A 24,949-nucleotide genomic window follows, 5' to 3' on the forward strand; every position below is an offset into this window, starting at 1 on the left:
CTAGGAAAGGTCTCCAGGATGCCCTAAGTTTCAACCAATAAGCAGCAACCAGGATATAGCTAATTCAACAAATTGTCAATGTAAAACATCAATACAACAGAAATAAAAGCTCTGTTCCAAATTGAGCTAACTTTTTTTTCCCTGTTTTTATCTTTAAAAGAATTATTTACATTTTAGAGAAATACAACAGTTTCATTTAAAAAGAAAAACTTTGAAAACTCAACTGAAGCATGGCTCTCGAATTTTATTAGAACTGAACAAATGACCTAAGAGAGAGAGAGAGAGAGAGAGAGAGAGAGAGAGTTTCAAATTGAAGAACATGGCAAAAACTAGCAACAGGTGGAATAACATAGTTATGATAGAGTTTGTCTACCCTCCTGCCAACCTTGACAGCTAACTTGACACACTCTGGTACAGCACCTTACATAAGACCCTCTGATGGATTTAGTGAAAAAGGGCAAAACCCACCACCAATATGTTTGGTTTCTTTCTTTCTTTGATCCATTTTCTATTTTATTTATTTTTTGAAGTAGATGGAAGGAGAGAGGACTGTTGTAGCATACTGACTGGTTCTTTCCAGGTGATTCCTAGACAGGAGATTGACACCCAACTAAAATACACATGTCAGAGAAAAGAACAGTGGAACATGCACACACGTACAACCATACCCACATGCACACATTGGTTATTGCAGACAGTGCCGCCATTCATAACGTCATTGCTTCCAAACATTCTAATTTGTTCTTGGAGCCTATCAGTGGAGGTGGTGGTGGGAGAGGGAACATGAACTGAAATTGATTGGAAACAAAAACAAGTGGGAGAGGGGGATCAATGAATGATTAAACAGCAGCAAACAGATCAAACGTCTGCCTCAAGAGCTACTCTTCCTACATCTCCTCCACAAGAAAGGGCTACAAAAGTGTCAGGCTAACAGACACATTTGGATGGCAGGATACAATAATCAGGTGAGAAGGAACAATTGAAATAAAGAGGCTAAATAATTAAAAAAAAAATCATAACACATTATTGGTAAGGATTTCTAATACAACAGTAGTAAGGGAGAGTTTTGTTGGGGGGAAAACATAAGACAGGTGAATAACAGAGCTACAATAACAATGAGAGAGAAACAGAGGTGTCAGTGAAATGGGAGGGAGATATCCAGAGTACATCTTGATGAAGTGATGCAGCATTGACAGGCAGATAGTTTACAACAGCTCTTGAGGATTTGGGGCCAAAACTGCTGTAGCTGTGAAAGAATGATAATATATCCCCCCTGGTTAGCTCTGCAGCAAGCAAGTGTGCCAGTTTTATTCTAAGTCAGGAAGACCTGAAATAAAATAAGAAAAAAAAAATTAAAACCACTGATATAGTTAATATTAAAAAAATATTCTCTTATTTTTCCCACCAATTTATATTCAAGATGTAAATAACCAAGTTTAAAATATATTTCAATAAAAGATGTAAATTTCATCATCATAGAAATTTACCAAAATGAAATCATGATCCTAAATAGTAAAATTTCATGTTTAAAAAGTTGAAGTGAAGAAAAAAAAATACCTTACATCAAGTTGCTCTAATTATGGAAAATGTTAAGAATCTAAAGAATTTTTTTTACTCCATTAATGAGCTGCTATCACACACACTCATAACTTAAGAATGATGAACTGAGTGAAAATGGGTTTAATGTTGTCTTAAAGTAAAATCGGTTCTAAAATGGCAGCAACATCAATGGGAAGAACTACTACTTACAATCATCATCACTATTTTCCTCACTCTGGAAAAAACAAAAATAAAAAAAAAACAATCAGAAAAGAGAAAAAGAAAAATGAAAAAAAAAATCTTTTTAATGCAAAATGGAAAAAAAGGAGAAAGGTGAAATATTTGGATATGAAAGTTAACTTACTTCTTCACCATCCTCGACACCTCCCATTTTATTCATCATCTATAAAAGGGAAGAAAAAACACCAAAATAAGTTTTGCAACTATAGATTACTTCAAGATTTTGGCTGTAAAACAAAACTAAACCAACAAATTCTATGAAGGAATTTCTTCATTAAAGGCTAACAGGTCCATTAAGTCAAATTCAATAACAAATAGGTATATTAGCACCTAATAGTCTGTTGTTGTCACATTTTAAACAAGATTACTAAACTAGCCATGTAGTAAAGATACACTCAGTCAGTTATACAAACACAGCAAGGTGATAGTAAATATAATGTAATTACAGAAATATCACGTGGGCTACGAGGGTCCATCCTAGTAAAATAGGAATCAAAGGGCTCCACAGGTTGTCCTACACAGTCACGGCAACACTTAAGTGTACAGTTACTTACATCTTTCAAGTTGAAATCATCAGGTTCATCTGTGTCAGAATCATCTTCGTCCTTCCATCTGGTAAAATCTGTTTTCAAGTGATGTTGCTGAAAATAGAACAGTTGGACATTATTAGTGTGTCACTTAAAATATAACATTAGACACTGTGTCATCTGTTAGAGGGCCCTTTAGCATTTAAACCAGCCATATCCAACCCAAATATTCTACCTGTTCTATATTCAAAGTGGCTCGGTCTGGCCTCTCCCACCTACTCTACAATATCATTCTAAAAAAATCAACAAAATGTAAAAGCTACGAGATAATGAGTAATTCAAAATGATGTGAATAAATAAGCATTACACCAATGTAATCTGAATACTAAAGGGTTAATGTGTTGCATGACTAACAATTAGACATCATTAATTGAGGTTTCCTTCAAACAATGCAGTTTTGCAAATTTAGCACTTTCTTTAATAATAGGGAGATGTGGAATATTAGTAACACAGAGAGGAGCACATGTATCTAATGAGTACATCCAGCTGGTCACGTCCTGCATTAACCCTTTAGTGTTCAGACTGGCCAAAACCAGCTGAAAATAATTCCACTATATTTGTTTGAACCAGTTGAATCCAGCCACATCAGATTCCTCTACAAAATCACTAAAAGATAAATCACATTACTGAATTCTTGTAGTTTTGAGATAATGTGAGAAAACTTTTACTGCCTTTATTCAAGTAAAAATATGAAATTGAGACATTTTGGGTTTTTTTTTCAATATTTAAAGAGAAGTGTACATCTCAGTTTTTAACGATATGGCATCAGCAAGTAGTGATTCTAACTTTGAAGGTTTTACTCTTGATGATGTACAAAATATACAAAAACCAGTGATTTGTCTTTGGATGAAAATAATTTTGAAAACATTACAGCAACATGGTTGAAAATTACTACATCAACCACAATACCCGATTTCACAGAAAAGACTAGTCCACAATTAAAGTCTACCTCCTGATGCTCAACCATTGGACTATTTTTAATGAAAAATTCTATTGAAACTGTCAAGGAGGAAACAAATAACTATGCTCAACGCATAATTTCTATTCATGAAAGACTTGATCCACTATGGCAGCCAACTGATACTGCAAAAATTGCAAGCCTTTTTTTTTTTTTAATCATTTTTTTCTTTTACTACTAACATGTTTGGTATCAAACAGCTTCCTCAACTGTGGAACTACTGGAATCCTGATATAAGAGGTATGGTAATCCATATATCTCCAGCATTATGTCTAACTATAGTTAATTCATATATTCATCATCATCATCATCATCATTTAGCGTCCGTTTTCCATGCTAGCATGGGTTGGACGGTTCTACTGGGGTCTGTGAAGCCAGAAGGCTTCATCAGGCCCAGTCAAATCTGGCAGTGTTTCTACGGCTGGATGCCCTTCCTAACGCCAACCACTCCGTGAGTGTAGTGGGTGCTTTTTACATGCCACCCGCACTGGTGCCAGACAGAGCTGGCAAACGGCCACGAACGGATGGTGCTTTTTATGTGCCACCGGCACGAGGGCCAGGCGAGGCTGGCAACGGACACGAAACGGGGCGGTGCTGGCAACGGTCGCGAAACGGAAAGTTCTCTTACATGCCACCGGCACTGGTAACACATCTGCAATTTCCATTGATCGATTTCGATTCTGATCCTCACTTGCCTCAATGGGTCTTCACAAGCAGAGTTTCGACATGCCACCGGCACTGGTAGCACATCCGCAATTTCCATTGATCGATTTCGATTCTGATCCTCACTTGCCTCAACACGTCTTCACAAGTAGAGTTTTGTGTCCCAAGAAGGGAAGGTATGCATACGTAGGCTGGCTCCATCCCATGTAGAAGGCCACGGGTTGTGGACTCACTTGTCCTGCCGGGTCTTCTCGCACACAGCACACTTCCAGAGGTCTCGGTCTCTAGTCATTTCCTCAGTGAGACCTAAAGTTCGAAGGTCGTGCTTCACCACCTCGTCCCAGGTTTTCCTGGGTCTGCCTCTTCCACAGGTTCCCTCAAATGCCACAAGGTACCTCCACCACCAAAGGACTATGACCATTTGAAATTTCAGGTTGACATTGCATCTCAGTTATGTGAAGACTTTTCTGCCAGAAAGCACAGAACTGTGAGAAAAAAAAATTAACTGAGGTGGTTGTCAGAGAAATACTGACTTCCATAAAGTAAAAAAAAAAATAAATGGAAGAAAAAGTTTGCAGACTGTGTTCATTGCAAAAAAAAAAAACTACAAAAGGATATCAGGTCAAGACATGTTCTTGTGTAAAGGGTGCTTTGAACAGTTTCACAATAGAAATATGGCATAACTATTATGTTGTTTGAAAGTAATATTATCATATATTCCTTTCATTTTATTACAAATATGTAAAAGTGAAAAATACACATTAATTTTCAGTTTGTTACACACCTGTATTTACCTTTGTCTCACCTGTTAATGGGTTTTTTTATTAGATGCATTCTGTTATGTAAATGTATTCATTAAATTGTATAAAAGTACATAGCTAATATACCATTGGCTAATAAAAAGTTTTGTACTTTATTTTCAATGAAAATTTTTGAATGAGATATAGAGAAAGAATGAAATCTTGAACTCATTATACCTGTATTTTAATCAATTCAAATTAATGTACCTCATTTTGAAAAGTGATAAAATTGTTGGCAGTTCACATCTGGGATGATTTTAGCAACAAAACAGGTAAGATGCATTAGAAATTTCAATTTTGGTGTTTAACCATAATGTTATTGCTTTTACACCTGTTGATTAAATTTACCTGCCCATAAAAGTCAAATTTAATCAGAAAGAACAGCTAAAATTACATAACTATAAACCACTGATATATAAGAACCCACTGACGAAATTTCAAATCTTTATGTAAAATAATTGAAGTTACAAGCAAATATTGTGGACACTCCTCTTGAGCCTGAATAATTCAAAATAATGTGAACAAATAAGCATTACATTTGACATATAACACTAAAGGGATAAAACTATCAAAGCTGACCCAGTTGCAATTCCTACTCCTGACTTAAGTCACCTATCTCACCACTTCGGTTCTATCCAGAACTCTTCAGAAGAAGACACTGACTTCTTCACACTCAGTGAAACAGAACTTGCAGTTGATGGATGCATTACTTAATGAGATGCTATCAACATATGAAGCAGTAGTCAGAATGATACATTCCAGAAGTGATATACAACTGAATTCTTACTCTATAAAGCACTTGTGCCCACTACCCATATCTTTTTGCCATAGAATGAAAACAATTACAAGCACTGCCTTTCCTTTCTAGACTTGCTGTGGGTATGTGTGTGTATTAGACAGACAGATGTGATATACACAAGTCTTAGTGAGCAAGCAAGCAAGTACATGCTTGTGTCCTCTTGACTTAACATTGTTTAACAGTCGTAAAATGCTCCAATATTCTGCAAAAACATGTCGAGCTACAGGGAAATATTACCTATGGGTTGGCAAAAAGAACGGGCATCTGGTTATAGAAAATTTGCCTCAAACTCTTTGTGACCCATGCAAGCATGGAAAAGCAGACACGATGATATATACATATACACACATGCATAACTAGAATATAGCGTCAATTGTCAGAGTTTAATGGTTAAGAGCAAGTGGTAAAATGAAAATAAATTATATAACAAAGGAGTGGCTGTGTGGTAAGTAGCTTGCTTACTGACCACATGGTTCCGGGTTCAATTCCACTGCATGGCACCTTGGACTAGTGTCTACTATAGCCTCAGGACGATCAAAGCCATGAGTAGATTTGGTAGACAGAAGCCCATCATATATATGTTTGTGTGTCCGTGTTTGTCCCCACAACATCGATTGACAACCAATGCTGGTGTGTTTACATCCCTGTAACTTAGCAGTATAGCAAAACAAACCAATAGAATAAGTACTAGGCTCACAAAGAGTAAGTACTCTGGTGAATTTGCTCAACTAAAGGCGGTGCTCCAGCATGGCTGCAGTCAAATTACTGAAACAAATAAATAAATAACCAACAATATTGTTGTCATAAAACATACCTTTTTTTCTTCCAGTAGCAGTCTAGGCCACCAATTTTCTTCCACCTTTTTTATTACTAAATTTAACTCTCTTCCCCCAATAGTTTGTTTGAACTCCTAAAAATATGAAAATACAAATCAACATTTAAAAAACTATTCATTATTTTTTTTAAGTATGACAAACAATCCCAGTTTTCCTTCAAGAGATGATAGACAATAACTACAGAAACAAACTTATATGTTGGATGTAAACTAAATTGTATATTACTTTTTGAGTTTTTCTTTTCCAGTTCAAATTTGCAGTGGACTTAGAAACTGTGGGAACATATGCCACAGTGATTGCAATTAGAAAAGAGCCATCATTGGATATCAAAAAAAAAGCTATAAAAGTAAAATAATCCAATGGCAGAAAGAAATTAGCAAACAACTACATAAAGGAAAAGGTGATTTAAATTATCTATCCCCCCTGAGCTCAACCACAGTGACCAGGCGATGAATGGTGGCAATACCTGGTTTGGTATATAAGTACCATGACTGCTTTTTCACTATACACCAAATTGTGAGGTGAGCATATGTAGTAACACTAACTGTTGAGAGAAAAGCAAAACATTATCAGACAAACACATGGTTTTCAGTCCTAGTGTGTGTAACACTTTGGATCTCTACTATATACCTGGATTGACCAATGCCTTGTGAGTCAATTTGGTAAACAGAAACTGCAGAAAGCCTTTGTGTGTATATTATCCCACAGCTAAGCTTGAACAGAACTGAATAATGTTTACATTCCTTGTTGACAGGACTTGTTTCTCTGCACTTTCAAAGACCTGAGTATTCAGTCATGAAATCTTGTCGCAAATACACTGCCATCTAAAACAATGTTAGCATGGAAAAGAGAGATGTTTGAGAGGCTCATATCCTTACTGTTATCATCTTCAGAAGAGCTTTGGTGCACGCAGACTAACATAAATGGCCTGCATCTTTCTGCTTCTGGACTGTTATTGCTGAATGATAATTTCCCAGTGAAGGCATGAGTTTAGAGTGTCAGGCTCACAATCATGAAGAGTGCATTCGATTCCCAGACCAGACTGTTTTCTGTTCTTGAGCAAGGAACTTTATTTCACATTGCTCCAGTTGATTCATCCATAGAAATGAGTTGCAACATCACTGGTGCCAAGCTGTATCAGTCTTTGCCTTTCCCTTAGATAACATCAGTGGCATGGAGAAGGGGGGGGCTGGTATGCATGGGCAACTGCTAATCTTCCATAAATAATCTTGGCTGGACTTATGCCTTGATGACCATTATCCCATGGGTCATCATGATGATTCATGACCAAAGAGGGTCTTTACATTTTACATAGACTGGTTTTGCTTAATCTATTTCCTTGTTATTCTCTTCATAGACTTCTTGATTATATAAATATTTACAGGTGAAAAGTAGATATTTAGGTTATAAACTGAATAAACAAAATGTTACTGCCTTAAACTCTATGAAGCAATATAGCAACAAATTGTTAATATAACTAAACTGATTATTTTAACAACCCACATAATATCAAAATTTGAAGAAGCATCCAGTCTAGATATGTGAGGAAAGATATGACAGTTAAAATTTTTTTTAAATAAGTGTTTAAACTGGCCCAAAAATTATAGATGTTTTATATTCAACCTGGCCATATCTAGCCTCTCAAACCTAAGCTACACTGACATTTTAAAAATAAACAATCACATCATTGAAAATCTCCAAGCTACACGATAATGAAAAAGCATTACATTTAACATAATCTGAACACCAAAGGATTAAGAACAATCTAGAAACAGTTTGAATACATTTTGAAACAAAAACCTGAAGAATTGAGAGCTATTGGAAATTGTTTAATACAAACAAACAAAAAAAAGAAGAGTAAAAAATTTTAAGTAAAAGTTTCAAATTTGCTTTTGTTCAATAAAGTAACTGAGAAAAAGTCAGCTTGGTCATAAACAATATAAGACAGAAGAAATCAATATATGCATTATATATATATATATATATATATATATATATATATATATATATATATATATTATATATATATTATATAGAGAGAGAGAGAGAGAGAGAGAGAGTATATATATATATATATATATATTATATATATATATAATATATATATATATATAGAGAGAGAGAGAGAGAGAGAGAATAATATATATATATATATTGGAAATAGTTTTAAAAAAGTTTTTTTAGCTGCTATTTGTTTCTAGAGTTCAGTATGCGGCAAAGTAATTTATTTTACTAAGCCCTTTTATATAATGTAATAATTTGAATTCGCCTTAAATGGTCCCTTTGCATACTGAATACTTGGTGAAATTGATTAATTAATTTTACCCTCAATTGTTGAAATTATAATTCATCTCTCTCTATATAATGCTGCGGATTTTACCGAAAAAAGCATAGTGTTTGCTGATTTTAACCCACGCTGGTGGAAAGGGGAGAGCAGAAATTCTTCGCTTGCATTTTTGAGTTTGTTGGCACTGTTAGTTGGAAGCAGATCTTCAGAAGCGAGAGGAAGCCGAAAGGGTATGCTCCTACTTTCAGTGTTTTCAAATCCAAACCAGGGAGTTCTGAGCTGATGATAGAAATGTCGGATTTTGACTAATCTTGAAACGTACGTTCTCAAATAACCTTTGCACTTGATTTTTTAATGTCTCTACCCCCCATATTTGCGTGAGTTGAATTGAGCAAGCACTATATGAGAGAGGTTTTCTTTAAGTATTGGAAATAGTTTTAAAAAAGTTTTTTTAGCTGCTATTTCTAATGAGTTCAGTATGCGGCAAAGTAATTTATTTTACTAAGCCCTTTTATATAATGTAATAATTTGAATTCGCCTTAAATGGTCCCTTTGCATACTGAATACTTGGTGAAATTGATTAATTAATTAATTTTACCTCAATTGTTGAAATTATATATATATATATATATATATATATAATATATATATATAGAGAGAGAGAGAGAGAGAGAGAGAGAGGAGAGAGAGAGAATATATAGAGAGAAAGAGTCGAAGAACAACTAGTGTTTATTTGATTGAAATGAACCTTGAACATATCTAAAAGGGGGAACACATGCAAAGTGCATCAAGTCAGGATATAATGAGCAATCAATATGAATAGAAACAGGAGCAAGTACAGACATGTTTGTGAAATGGATCATTTCAAACAAGATGAGGTATCAGGATAGCAAAAGTAAAAGGCTCTCACATCTTTAACTGCTTTATAAAACTTGAGTTCAGTTTTAAAACTCTGTTTTTGTGGTCCCCCTTCTCCTCTGAAACGAAAGTTGAATTATGTTAAAAACAATTTTAAATGATTAAATAAAAACATAAGCTAACTGCAAACAGATATTTCTTAAGATGTATATATAACTAGAACTGAAATCTACACAAAAATTATTGAAAAAAAAAAAGCTAGTGTCTTAATATAAATGATACTTACTCAAATTTCAAGATGTTTCCTTCGGCAATACGAATTTTAGGATCAACACAATCTGCAACATGTATTGTGATCAACAGTTTGTCTTTTCGTTGAGCCCATGACACATTAGAACGAGAGGCACTAAAAAAAAAAAAAACATAATTGTAACACAAGTATATTTATGTAGGTAGCAGAAACACTGCCCTCTCAGTAGTTTTCTGCTCGTAATGTTGATTGAAAAAATTATGTGAAAAGAAATATCAACATGATATTTTGCACAAGACACCAACAGGAAATGCTGAGAACAAACACTTTTGTTACCAGTTTTCTATGATCTCAAAAAAAATTCCAACACCATACCTCGCACAACTATGTGAATGGTATGAAGGCATGTGGCTTAGTGGTTAGGGCATTTCGCTCACATTTGAAAGATCAGGAGTTCGATTCCCAGCTAAACATTGTGTCCCTGAACAAGACACTTTATTTTACTCAGCTGGCAAAAGTAAGTTATACCTTAACTTAAAAGAGCCAACCTTGTCACATTCTGTATCATGCTAAATCTCCCCGAGAACTACATTAAATGTACCCATGACTGATGTGCTCAGCTGCTTGCAAGTTAATTTCATGAGCAAGCTGTTCTTTTGATCAGATCATAACCAGAGTGCCAGCACGTGAATGGTCCTAAAACAATTCAGTTGCCCCAATTGTTTTGTGGCACTCATCCAGACACTTCGATTGAAGAACAGGACAGTTGATATATGAAAACAATGTTAGAACTTCAAGCGGAGATGTGTAATAACCCTAACTTTGTTCTACCCTACATCATCGTCGTTTAATGTCCACTTTCCATGCTGGCATGGGTTGGATGGTTTGACTGAGGGCTGGCAAGCCAGAAGGCTGCACCAGGCTCCAATCTGATCTGCCTTTCGTTACTAACCCGGCCGAAAAATTTTTTGGTTTATAATACCAACCCGGCCGTGAGAACCTATTGTTATTTAAATGTAAATTTGAACCCAAATCTCATTGGTACATTCGTTAAAACATGCGATTTCACTTTGTAAATAGTTGGCTTATAGTATCCGACATTGCTTGACGTGATATCTCAACTCCAAATTTTTTTCGGCATCGATTTTTCTTCAACTTTGAAAATGGATAGGAGTTTCATGTTATCAAGTATTGATTCCGAATTTAAAGCTTTTCCAACGGAAAGTAGGGAGATATCGAGAAAAAGAATGCATGAGGTCTTAAAGCACGTGGTGTACAAAATAATGAATAGGATTTTTTTTATCCAAAAATGAAAGCGATTCTGAAGGAACAAATTGGCGATGGCGATAGCGAAGACGATTTTACATAGGAATGAAGTAAAAAACTTTAAAAATGTTTTTATTAGCAATTTTTCCGAGGAGATAAAGTTTATCTATAGTCTTTCTTAGGAAGTGAAACCATTAGACTTTTATTTTTTTTCAGTATGCTAGTTTGAAGCGATCACTTCGAAAACAAATTTACGCAGATTGTAAACAAACACAAAATGGGGGTTCAAAGTTTGGAAAATTTGTGTAGCAAATACTGGGTACTGTTGTGGATTTAGTTTTTATACAGGGAAACTAATGTTAGTCAGCATGGCTTAGAGTACGATGTGGTCTGGAAGTTATTGTTTGAAGTGATCAATGCGGAAACAAACTTACGCAGAATGTAAACAAAACACAAAATGGGGGTTCAAATTTCGGAAAATCTGTGAAGCAAATACTAGGTACTGCGTGGATTTAGTTTTTATACAGGGAAAATAATGTTAGTCAGCATGGCCTAGGGAACGATGTGGTCTGGAATTTATCACTTCCATACCATAACCAGGGCCGTATATTATTTTTTGACCGATTTCTTTAGTTCGATCAAACTTGCGGTGGATTCCAGTATTTCAGTTTATTCCACCTTTATGGTACACCTGTTGTGCATTAAATACAACTGATAATCTAGTGATGTGCACAATTCTTTATCAAAATTTTGTTGCATACCTGACTGAATATTAGCTGATGATTCATTTTCTATGGTGATGTTTAAACAAAATTTTAATATTTTTACCTTTTGCTCAATTTACCTGTAATTAAAGTCATTGAGACAAAAGTTATGCAATAGAATTGATTAAGAACCCTTTCTTTAATTATGTTCCAAATATCACTTTAATATGTTGATAAGTAAAAAAAAGTTACAGTTATTTAATGAAACAAGCCTAAATTAATGATTATTTTAGAATTTAATTGAAACTCATGAGGGGTGTATTTTGGTCAGAAATATAGTAACGAAAGGGTTAAGTTTCTACAGCTTGATACCTTCTTAATGCCAACCACTCCAAGAGTGTAGCGGGTGCTTTTTACATGACACCAGCACAGGAGCCAGTCAGGCTGCACTGGCAACGATCATGCTCAAATGGTGCTTTTAACGTTCCACTGGCACAGGTGCCAGTCAAGCGGTACTGCCATTGGCCACAACAACAATTTCACTTGCCTCAACAGGTCTTCACAAGCACAGTTTATTACCCAATGGTTGAAGGGCACTCTTAAATGGGCTGGTTATGTTGCACTGGCATAGGCCACGGTTACAGACTCAATTGGCTTGCCAGGTCTTTTCAAGCACAGCATATCTCCAAAGGTCTTGGTCACTTATTGCCTCGATGCAGCCCAATGTTCGAAGGTCGTGCTTCACCACCTAATCCCAGGTCTTCCTGGTTTTACCTCTTCCACAGGTCCCCTCTACTGTTAGGGTGTGACACTTACCAGCACAGTCGTCTCTTTTGCACACAACATCTGATGCTTCTTTAGTCCATCTTTTCTCAGGGTGCTTACTGTCGTGTATGCAAACTGACATTACTCATCCAGCAGAGCATACTGGCTTCATTCCTTGCAAGCTTACGCATGTCCTCAGCAGTCACGGCCCATGTTTCACTGACAGTCTCCCTCTTACTCTGAGCAAGAGATTCTTTGTCACCAGCAGAGGTAGCTCTCTGAACTTTGCTCAGGTTATTCTTATTCTAGCAGCTACACTTTCAGAGCATCCACCCCAGCTACTGACTAGGTCACCTAGGTAACAGAAGCTATCAACTACTTCTAGTTCCCCCCCCCCCCTGGAATTTGACGGAAGCTGTTTTCTGCACATTTTCAGTGTTTATTGCTGCTGAGCATTTGCCACATACAAAAACTATCTTCCCAATTAGCCTTCCTTTGATATTGCTGCACTTCTTATGTGTCCATAGTTTACTTGCTTCCACACCTGAAACTTCTCTAGTTCTGATACTGACTCAGCTATTAGTGCAAGGTCATCAGCATAGAGATGCTCCCAGGGACAGCCTGTCTTGAATGCCTCTGTTATTGCCTGGATGACTGATGAATAAGATGGGCTGAGGACTGATTCTTGGTGGACCCCTACCCGGAATTCTTCACTGTACTCGTTGCCAACCCTCACCTTACTGACAGCATCCCTGTAAATGGCTTGTACAGCTCTCACTAACCATTCATCTATCCCTAGTTTCCTCATTGACCACCAGATAAGGGATCAAGGAACCCTGTCAAAGGCTTGCTCCATGTCAATGAAAGCTAGGTACAGAGATTTATCTTTGGTTAGGTATTTCTCCTGCAGTTGTCTTACTAGAAACATAACATCAACGGTGCTTTTCCCTGGCACAAACCCAAACTGCATTACAATCTGTACAGACTTAGATTACAAAGACTGACCAATAGAACGCAGTGTCACTTCAAGATTGGTGTAAAACATTTTAACCCTTCCGTTACCAACCCGGCTGAAACCGGCACTTGTTCTGAGTACAAATATTTTGTTTTCATAAGTTTTGAATTAAAATCTTCCACCAAACATTTGTCACACTTTATGTTCCTAACACTAGCTGAATGATAACTAAGTTATTTTACTAAATTCTTTGTTATATTTAAAGTAATTGAAAGAAACACAGAGCATCTCAAAATAAATACAGTAACGAAAGGGTTAAAGAACATTTAAGACATGAAGAAGGCAAACAGCTATGACAAGAGACCAGCCAACTACAACCAAGACCACCACCAAACATCGAATGTGACACAATTGTTTCCTGCAAAAACCAGCCTTGCCAATCAGGGGCACCAACATAAATGAGGAACTATAAAAAAGAGAGAAATACTCAGAAAAAGGAGCTGATACACATATCTATAATATAAATTGGACATGGGCAATCGTTGCATTCTTTCTTGTCTTGAGGTTCACAGCCAAACAGCTGGGTGGATTTGTGTGAAAAATGGCACATGTGCAGACGGGTGCATAGATTGGAATGCCGCTTGTATTTTTTCCTAGCTCCCATACTTAACGAGAAAATCAATTAAAACTTTTTCTAATGGAATTCCTGTTTGTTCCACCATTAAAACAACCAGTTGCTCACACAGCCGGCATATACCATTTCGCTAGCAACAAGGGGGGGATGGTATGACAGTCAGCCAAAACTTTCGCTATGCTGTCTCCTCTCTCACATACACGCAAGCACGCACACATCCATTTCATATATCTCTCAATTTCTGCTCTCTGCAAATAAATTTTTTACGGATACAACTGCTTACAAAATAGGGATTAATGTATAATTTCTTTCTATGTTCATAATTAAATCAATGTTTTAATGATTAGACAGAGGTCCAATAGAAGAGCTATCAAGCTCCAATGTTTGTTTTGGAATGGCTTTTACAGCTGAATGCCCTTCCTAATGCCAACTTTACAGCATGGAATGGGTCTTTTATCATGCTGCCTGCACTGTTGAGGTTGCCATGCCGTTCTAAGGAGTACAAACCGGGGTGAGGGGCAGTTTCATGCTAGGGGACAAGAAGATTACTGTGAGGGGTAAGCTAGGGGACCAGATCAAGCTCCAATGTCTGCTTTGAAATGCTTTCTACACATGGATGCCCTTCCTAACACCTACTTTATAATGTACTGAATGCTTTTCTTTCTCATAGTATTGGTACCAAGAAACTTTTGAAGACAAAACTCCTCAATTGAGTGGAGGTGTAGTATTGGAGCTAGATTATGCTAGATGTTGAGAGGTTAAAGTATGATAGGACAGGAACAGGTGTTTTGCTGCAGAGAAACAAGGCTATTCCAGTTGGAAACAAAGATAAGAGATAGTGATGAAAATGCATCAAGGCATACTCAAGATATACAAGGAAAAGATTTTAAGACAATACAGACAGAGGATTAGAAAAGATGGGTAGGTAAATTTATGGAGTGTGAAAGGAGTGACAAATGGTTAGAGATGCGGATAGAGGTGAATTCAATGAATAGCAAAGGAATGTGGAATTATGGTCAACGGTGAATTAATTTGGGGGAAAGTGAGGGAAATAAAATTGTGTCAAAGGGAAAGGAGAGAGCAACAGCAAAATAAAACCATAGATAGATGAGAAATAGGAAGCTGATATATCTATCAAGTGTATGCCCATATATATATATATATATATATATTATATATATATATATATATCATCATTTAGCGTCCGCTTTCCATGCTAGTGTGTGTATTCATTAAAAGTAAAAATGGAAATTCTGACACTGGTGCTTCTCCCAAGAGTGGTGTTATTTTTCTGTAACAGTACAATGTATAACAAGAAACTAGGTCAAAGGCTTGTCCTATTATCAACAGTTTACTATATACATTACATACATAGATATTATATCTTTCAAGACAGTGCAACAATACAAAGGCCACAACTATAAAGCAGTTGTCAATACTGACATGTCTAATCAGATTGCTAAACATTTGACTGAACTCTGCTCACATGGATAAGTTACCTGTAGCAGACTGACTTTGCCTTCTTAATCCTGAATGCAAACCCACTTAAAACTACCCTTTGTTCAATAATACAAGCTTTCTCTTTCAAAGAGAACAAAAACTTTCCAAACACCAGTTTCAGAGAAATTTTATGAAATTCTTCATTTTTAAAACTAACAAACAAAAGCAGTGCATTTCGACAGAAATATGGTAACAAAAAGGTTGAAATTTTACTCAATTTTAAAAACCATTTAGCATCCATTAAACCAACTGATTAAATTTTTAGCATGTAAATTAAAATTCAATTAAAAATAGAACAATAACTAAAAATTTTAAAAGTTACAAATAATGCATACAATGGACAGCATAAATTGTTGCACATTCTCCTTCCATCCTTAATTACACAACGCTTGGGGTGCTGTTGTGATATAAAGTTGAATCATTATTTTACATCTATCCAAGCCCACTCAGAGCCAGATTTCAACCTATTTCTTCCAGGCAAAAATGTGTGAAAGAGAGATGAACCAACTGACTACTTGACAGTTTCTTTATCCATATGAAAAGAATGAAAGAAAGCTGACCTCAGTTGAATTTGAACAAAAAGAATTAAAGCTGTAAAATCATCTAATGAAAGCAAGAAAAAAAAACTAATTCTTTATTATCGATAAACAATATTGCATTATCATCACTGTTGATGATATACAGAAAATGGATTCCCCCATTGTCATAAACATTATGGCTATAGTCTCGCATTATAAATGCAGCATTTTAGTATATCTAGCTACTTTGATAACTATATATTTAATATACATGATATACTTTAGTGGTTATTCAAGCATTTATTTATCATGCTTCATTGGTGACTTATCTTCACATTAGAAGCCTCATCTCTACGTCAATATAATTATTTAAGTTATCGCTACTAACCTAGTAATATTAACCTATTCATAAAATGGTCATTTCTTTCTACAATTTTACATTTTATTTTTATGGCAAAGTGTTTTGTTATTAGCACAGTTGACTTTACATATCGACGCCCTGCTAATTACTCGGCCATAAAGTAAGAATGAAACCTGTTACCATGTCAAGAATTGCAGTTAAGCATCTTGCCCAGTAGCTCAACACAATAGCTGTAAAAAAGTTTGAACTCCAATTAGAACGTTGACAACTGAATCCGTAAACTATTGCATCACATGTAACAAACTACTACTAACTTCATGATCAAGCCACAAGCAATTTACCACAAGGAGCATTAGTGCTTCCTTGAATTACAACAGGCTTGTCCTACTTATTAGTGAACAGTAGTAAAAGCACTCAATTGAAAAATCAATTTGGTCCAACAAATTTGAAAAAATATATCCCGTGTTGGCACAGGAAAAAATCATGTTTAAGATAAGCTATAAATTTTAAGTAACTATATTACTGCTCACCTCAGTCTTAAAGGGAACTTGATAAACTCCAGATTTAAACACAAAGGGACATAAATATATGCATTTTCAACTGGCACTATCAGCAATAAAATTTCAGATGCATAAAATCAGGAGCTGCATATTGACCAATAACTCGAACAGTACCAATTTTAGTAACAATAAAGCATTATTTCTAAACTGTATTCCTCACACCTCACCTATTTTACATCAATTTATCCATCAACTAGTATTTTGTTCAGGCAAACCAGGAGTTAGATGCCTTGCTAATGGACATAAGTGTTTGGAGATGAAATTATGGCCATGTAGTCAGTTGTTTAAAACAGCCCCACTGCTTTTCATTTCTCCAAAGTACAAATAATTTTGAAGATATTTACCAACAAGAATTGCTTCAGAAAAGCCCAAATAATATCTGTAGAATCATCCCACCAATGTTCACATGGTTGGGAGAAATGTGCAAAACAAGAACAATGAAATTCTTGAAGAAATAAGTGTAGGCAGGACCATGGGGTTTACAAGTTCACGTGATAATCATGTGCTCCCAATTTTGATCTTATTGTGCAGCAACTTATTGACACCAGTCAAAATCTTCTGGATTTCATTATGCCTGAGTTCAAATCTCACCTAAGTTGCCTTTGCTTTTCCTCCTAGCAACAATAAAAATCAGTAAGCCCATAAAACATGCTACAACCACCATAGTTGACTGCAGACAAACCCACCTTATAAGCAATTTCAAACTTACTAACATCCATCCCAATTTAACATTTCAACTGGCCATATCCAGCCCAGATAGTTTGTTTTATGTTCAAACAAGCCAGATCTGATCTCTCACACCTACCCTACAATGCCATTCTAAAAATGAAAATCACATAATTGAACTCAAAGTTACAAGATAATGCCTATTAATTCAAAACAATGTAAAATAATCTTTACATTTGACAGAAAATTCCGAATACTTAGGAGATAAACCGTTTCAATTCCTCACCAATCCTCTATATAACCCCAAGCCAAACACTTCACTCAATTTTTCCATTAAAAAAATTGTATCACACCAAAATCACCATACCCTAACAGACTATATAAATCACTGGCATCAGTTAAAATTCATCTTCTGTGCTGGTATGGATTGGACAGTTTCCAATAACTCAAGGGACTGCAATGAGTTCCAATGCTACTTTGGCATGGCCTCTACAGCTGGATACCCTTCTCAACACCAACCACCTTTCAATGTATTGGGTACTTTTTCCATGGGACCAGCACAAATGAGGTCACAATGTAACTCACAAGACTAAAAAGAGTCCCCTTGTTTGAGAGGGAGGCAACTTTATACTAAATGTTAAAGTAGGATATAAAAACAATAGGTTTGTTGCTATGGGAGATACATGGCTACCCTCCCTGCACTGCATTATATTAAAGGTGGATGGGAATAGCTTGGAAGAGAGATGAAGATGGTGGTGACAGATGTTTGGGCATACCCTTAAAGTAGATGAAAGGTAGAAGAGAGAATGAGGTAAGATCAAAAAGGCTGGGTGGGTAAAGTTTGCAACAGTGTGGAAGGGGAGTGACAGATGGTTAGCAATGGGGTAGAGATGAACATAGCAAATGGTAAAGTAGATTCATGGTCAATGGTAAACGAGTTAAAGGGGAAGAAATATACATTCAGTAGGGAAGTGATGAGTAGCAGGAAAACTGCCGAGTATACAGGTAGGGTATAAAGATTACCAGAGTATAGCAGGAAGAGAGCAAATGAGATGTACAGTAACAAGGATGGTGGAGGTCGAAGTGAATACAATGAATAGCAAAAGGTGGGGGTTGCCAATGGCAGATACACGTGTCAAGAATGAAATATGAGTATCAATAGGACATAGTTAAGGAGAGATGAGAGACAGAAAGATAACTGGTAGTACATAAAGGAGATCAATGAGAAATAAAAGTGAGAAGAGACAAATATCAAAGGAAAGTGATTCTAAACAGCATAGAAAAAGGATGAAATACATAGTTCTGTTCTCATTTAATTAGATGAGTGATGGGCTTGACAGGGACAATTCAGGTATGGGACCAGATGTATGTATACACGTAAACATAATGCTTTTAGGACTAGTTTTGCTGTGCTTAACCCTTTCGTTACCAACCCGGCTCTTGCTCTGAATACATATGTCTTGTTTTCATAAGTTTTGAATCAACATCTTCCACTAAACCTAGCTGAACGATAACTAAGTTATTTTGGTAAATTCTTTGTTATATTTAAAGTAATTGAAAGAAACAAAAAGCATCTCAAAATAAATGCAGTAATGAAAGAGATAAGACCTGTCCAACACTACAAATCCCCAAATCATCTGTTTTTTGTTGCCTCCTGTATGAGGCTCGACGTCTTGAGAACAGCCTTCATTACTTCTGTTCCAGGTTGTCTAATTTCCCTCTTTCAAAGGTTCTTTTCACATAAAACAATCAACACTCATCCATATATATATGCCTGTACCAATGCAATTTTCTTTTTTGTACACTACATCTGATTTCTCATTTGCCCTACAACATTCATATACACTGGTACTACACATCCAGTGGCGCATGCTAGATTCATTTCTTTCTCATTTTCACAAGTCCTTTGCATTCAGGACCCATATCTCAGCAGTACAGTGTATACACAGGCCTCATACATTGCCTTGCAGCCCATTCTTATTTTAGCAACTATATTTTCAGAAAATACTTCTCCATTATTCAATCACTTAGGTAAAAATTTCTACCTAAACCTTTTCTACTTATTGAGCAAGGCCATTCTCCTGAAGGAACCAGTCCTGTTTATTTTCCTGATTACTAGAATTTTGGTTTTCGCTAAGTTAACTTTAAAGCCCTTTAACTCTACATTTTACTTCTCATACAAAGGAATTCTTTTTGGTACTTTTTGGGGTACTACTTAAGAAGAGTGGTCCCAGTGCACACACTCGCATGCTTGTGCATCTGCACTGGCTAGTCGTGACTAGTCAATCCTTACTTTGTGTTTGTGTTTTATTTACTTTGTTTAAAAAATTATTTACTTTGTGTTTTAAAAAAAACTATTTTGTGTTTTATTTACTTTGCTAGGTAGTCGTTTTAGGATCGACTAGTCATGACTAGCTAGCGCGGATGCGCGTGCCGGGACCACTCTTCTTAAGTAGTACCCTTTTTGGTTACCTCACCCCCATTAAACTATTGGATTATCTCCCTACGTTTTGGGGGAAATATTGATAAACATGAAAACTAGAAAGATTAATAAACACGAAAACTGAAAAAATTAAACATCTTATTGAATCTAATAACATTTTTATAACAAATTATACCATGCCTATTGAAGAGGCAAAATGTCAACATGTTGAAATACTGAATCAAAAGGATCCCTTTTAATCCAATCTCGTTGCTACATTAACTTGATTTTTTAGTGGGGAGGTAACCCAATTCTTAAATGGGAGTGAGATAACCAAAAAGTACCTTCTTTTCTATTAAATTCAGTGATAAGAAGGTGGTCATCAGCATATAGGAGTTCCCACAGGAAACTTGTATATCTTCCCCACTGTTCCAACAATTCAAATATTGAAAAATGAAGTATTCCAAAATATCTCAATCCCACAGTATGAAAAAGAGAGAGAAGCAAAATCATCAGTGTCAGACAAAATGCTTTGTAGCATTGCTTCCAGCTCTTTATATTGAGTTCAAACCCTATCAAAGTCAATTTATCAAAGTACCAATCAAGTACTGGAGTCAATGATATTGACTAACCACCCACTCCCTTCAAAAATGCTGCCTTGTGCCTAGATTAGAAATAAATATTGAGAACCCATTCGTCCTACCATACAACAGTGAAGGTTAATTTATAAAGCTTTGTACAGATACTGAAAGCTATTTTAGACAATTTATTACAATTAGCCCAAATCTTATACGTTAAAACAGACCAAGTGAGAGAAGCATTGCCTGATTTGTAGTCAATGTAACTCAGAGAAAGTTCATGGGAGTTGTTAAGGCAAGTACAGGCAAGTTATAAGACACTAGCTTTTTCAGAACCCTGTCAGCAAACCACAAGATTAAAGTGTTCTTTTTTCCATTTTTGTGGTGTTTTTAAACAACTTAGTTATGAAAGGATTTAAAATTTGAATGCAGATAAATGGTTCCCCTGCTCTACTTGTTCCTCGATCTGCTAGAAAAAGCAGTAAAATCAATTTTAATATGACATTGGATAATAGTAGGGTAACAAAAGCTGTTTTGCAGGGACAGCTGAGCAGACAAAGACTTATTTCTACATTTTTCTTTTACTTGTTTCAGTCATTTGACTGCAGCCATGCTGGAGCACTACCTTTAGTCGAATCAAATTGACCCCAGGACTTATTTTTTGTAAGCCTAGTACTTATTCTATCGGTCTTCTTTGCCAAACCGCTAAGTTACAGGGACAAACACAGATACACGCATACATATATATATATGCGGCGGGCTTTCAGATTCCATCTACCAAATACACTCACAAGGCTTTGGTCGGCCTGAGTATAATAGAAGACACTTGCCCAAGGTGCCACGCAGTGTGACTGAACCTTGAACCATGGGGTCGGTAAGCAAGCTGCTTACCACACAGCCACTTCATTGTCACCTTTTCATCACCACCCTAATTTTAAAATATATGTTGCCTATAGCACAGTACCCACCCAAACAAAATAATGAGTATTCAAAACATTATATAACTGCGATTTTCAAAAATTTTTTATCCAAAGCTATAAGTATTAAGACACACCAACTACAAATAAGGTATTACCCCCACCTCCGACTTTGTTTCCTCATAACTGTCAAAAAATGTGTCTTTTCCTGAACTTTTGTATCGATACATTTTCGAGGATATAGATTACTATTTATATTGATGCTCTTGCCTGCCCAACACCAATAGCCAAGCAAAGTTATTTTTTTCATTTTTTTAACAGATACATATTTGAAACATCAACATAACGCAGCTTACACTCTCGAAAACGTATTTCTGCAAAATGTCATTTCAAAACAGTTTAAATGGGTTATAAAGAAACAAATATAGTGGAGAATGACCCGAAACTCGTCCGAAAAGAAATATCGTATGTTATCAACATACGCGTAATCTACAACATCGGAAACGTTACTATGCAAAATTCCATGAAATGATACGCATTTAAAACTTAAGAAAGGAACACTAATCTGTAGTTAATGACGTGACACTTTCAATATTCCGAAAGTGAAACAGTTCTAATGCTTTCATTATCCAGTAACAGAAAAACACCACTACCACCACCACGGCACAGCGTCTTTGACTAAAAAATTAATTTCTTTCAAAGATCAGCAATTTCCTTGCTTTTCATCGTTCTGGAATCAATACAAGTAATACAAAGGAATGACATTCAGTCACCCAGGTATCCTCTCTGCTAAGGTACCGCGATTAAACAGCTAACTACCAATTTCAAAATTCAAATATTTCCACTTCCGGGTTCGACAATAAATACATCATCGGCAGATTATCCATCCCTCCTAAATATCATTAGAAACATTACGAGCGATTTAAATATGACGAACTTATTTAGTCCCTGTGCTTCGCGATTGGTGGCGAAGGGGGGCACCTAAAACAAGGGTAATATCATTAAGTCTCGCGTATTAACAGTAAAAAGTAGTACCCGTAAGTCAATTTTAAAGTAACGAGAAATGTTTTGAACGCTCAATCCCAAATATAAAGATTTTAGAAAACAAAATGTGGGCCGAATACACAGAAAAACCGGTACCTAATTTACATATTCGTGTAATGCAATTTTAAAGTAATTATTATGAAAAAAGTCGAGGGTGTCAATTCATAGAGATTAGACTGCTAGGCGCATACATAGTTGTGCGGTTAAGCTTGCACCCCGACCAGATGGTTTCGGGTTCGGTTCCACAACGTGGCACCCTGGGCAAAGTGTCTCCTACAATAGCAGCCCGGGGTTGACCTATGCTTTAGTGGATTTGGTAGACGGAAACAGAAACAAGCAATGTATATATATAATGTATATAAAATGCGCGTGTCCCCTTGCCAATGGATGTCGGTCATACAAGCAGTGTCATTCATTTCTGATATCCTGCAAAAACTTGTCCGGCCATGTGGATTTATCATCCTGGATGGAAACAGGTGACTAGAAAAAATGCCTCAAAAATCTACATCCATCCCATGCAAGCATGGAAAAGTCAACGTTAAAATGAAAAATATACTTGTGTGTGTGTGTGTGTGTGTGTATATATATATATATATATATATAAAAGATTAGGTGAAAGATATTCAGCGAAGTAAATCTAAATGGGATAGTATGGTAGAAACTTCGATTATATATTATATGTGTGTATGTATGTACATACACACCCGCGTGTGTGTAAAAATAAATATATATGTATATATATATATATATATATATAACACAACTTTAAAATTTTGGTAAATTTTTCTTTTAATTGGGTTCGGTTCTGGTTTAGTTCTTGATCAGCTTCAATTCAATCCAAAATTGAACAAAAAAAACCTCCGGCCATGACCATCTTATCTGTTTCACTATCTTAGAGACATTATCCGAAATGCTATTTATAGTTTTAAGACGACAAGGTGAGATTTTAGACATATGGCTGCTATTGCTAGCAGTCAACTCACCGCGTGGAGGCTACCCTCGTTTTCCCCCCCAAATTACGGAGGTAAAATAAAAATGAATACTTATATGTGGACTTAGGACTTCCAAAAGATAAATCTATACACACAAACGGATTTCATACATTATATACATACACATAATATACAGTATGTGATTATCATGTATATATAAATTAAATTATACTTATTAATTTATATGCATATTCAGAGACCCATGTTTATACATCCACACATGCATTATACGATATATTTCGTATATATATATATATTATATATATATATATATATATATATATACATACATACATGTATTATAAAATATACATATATGCATTACATACATAAAGGTATTTCTTTAACATGCATATATTCCCTATATGTATATTTAAAAATATCTATAAAATATTACAAACAATACATGCAAATATATATTGCACATATATTGTATATGCATAAATATATATTATACAAAGACGTATATAATATGTATATATATATTATATTTATGCATATCTGTAATATATTTTATATTTATACATATATGGATGTATAAATATAGTGAACATTGAGCGGTAGTATATCTATACAATAGAGACATATAGATACTAGAATGTTCTATGGTGGCATTTGAAAAAAAAAAAGACGCAGCACAGAAGCGTCTTGAATCGGCAGAGGGTAAAAAAAAACGGCTTTAATTTGGCGAAAACCCACAATTAAATTAATAATATGTTCACTATATCGACAAAAAACGACACCTGCGAAACTATTCAGTGAAACTTCAGGGCGGACAAAAAGTGTGAATAAATAAAAAAAATAAAGTTTGCTTCGGAAGCCCGGTAGACCTCATACTTACCCTTCTGTATTCGCCATTTTTCTCTTAACTAATGTGATACCATGTGCGGAATAGTCACTGCTGCACGTGCTTATACACTTCAACTTCCTGCTTGGTAATTGATCATTTATATTATTTTAAAAAAAAAAAGAGAAAAATGTCGGAACCTTTCGAAATAAATGTTAAAAAATAAAATTTAGCAAAATATTAGGAATTAATATTTATTTGAATTATTTGACGTTCGCTTTTAATATTTAAAAAGACGTGTTTCTCACCCATATACACATGCAGAAAACTCACAAACACACACATATATATATATACTTATATACATACATGTAAATAGTAAGTAAATTTTAATGAATTATGAATTTTTATTTATTTTTTGCGTACTTAATTAAATAAATTGCCGTCAACCGCGAATTATAAT

General features: G+C 35.4%; 1 protein-coding gene across 1 annotated transcript; it reads right to left on the minus strand.

The window, feature by feature from the left end:
* Positions 1-224: 224 nt before the first annotated feature.
* LOC115216352 (co-chaperone protein daf-41) lies at positions 225-24,640 on the minus strand. The gene is made up of 8 exons (XM_029785597.2): positions 24,541-24,640; positions 9,854-9,973; positions 9,620-9,686; positions 6,401-6,496; positions 2,334-2,420; positions 1,904-1,942; positions 1,750-1,774; positions 225-1,327 (listed from the first exon to the last, which is right to left on the minus strand). Exons 1-8 carry the CDS (start codon positions 24,555-24,557, stop codon positions 1,308-1,310), a joined length of 471 nt encoding a protein of 156 aa, XP_029641457.1. The 5' UTR covers positions 24,558-24,640; the 3' UTR covers positions 225-1,307.
* Positions 24,641-24,949: the final 309 nt, after the last annotated feature.

This window comes from Octopus sinensis, linkage group LG10 (assembly GCF_006345805.1).
Source record: "Octopus sinensis linkage group LG10, ASM634580v1, whole genome shotgun sequence".
Lineage (NCBI taxonomy): Eukaryota > Metazoa > Mollusca > Cephalopoda > Octopoda > Octopodidae > Octopus > Octopus sinensis.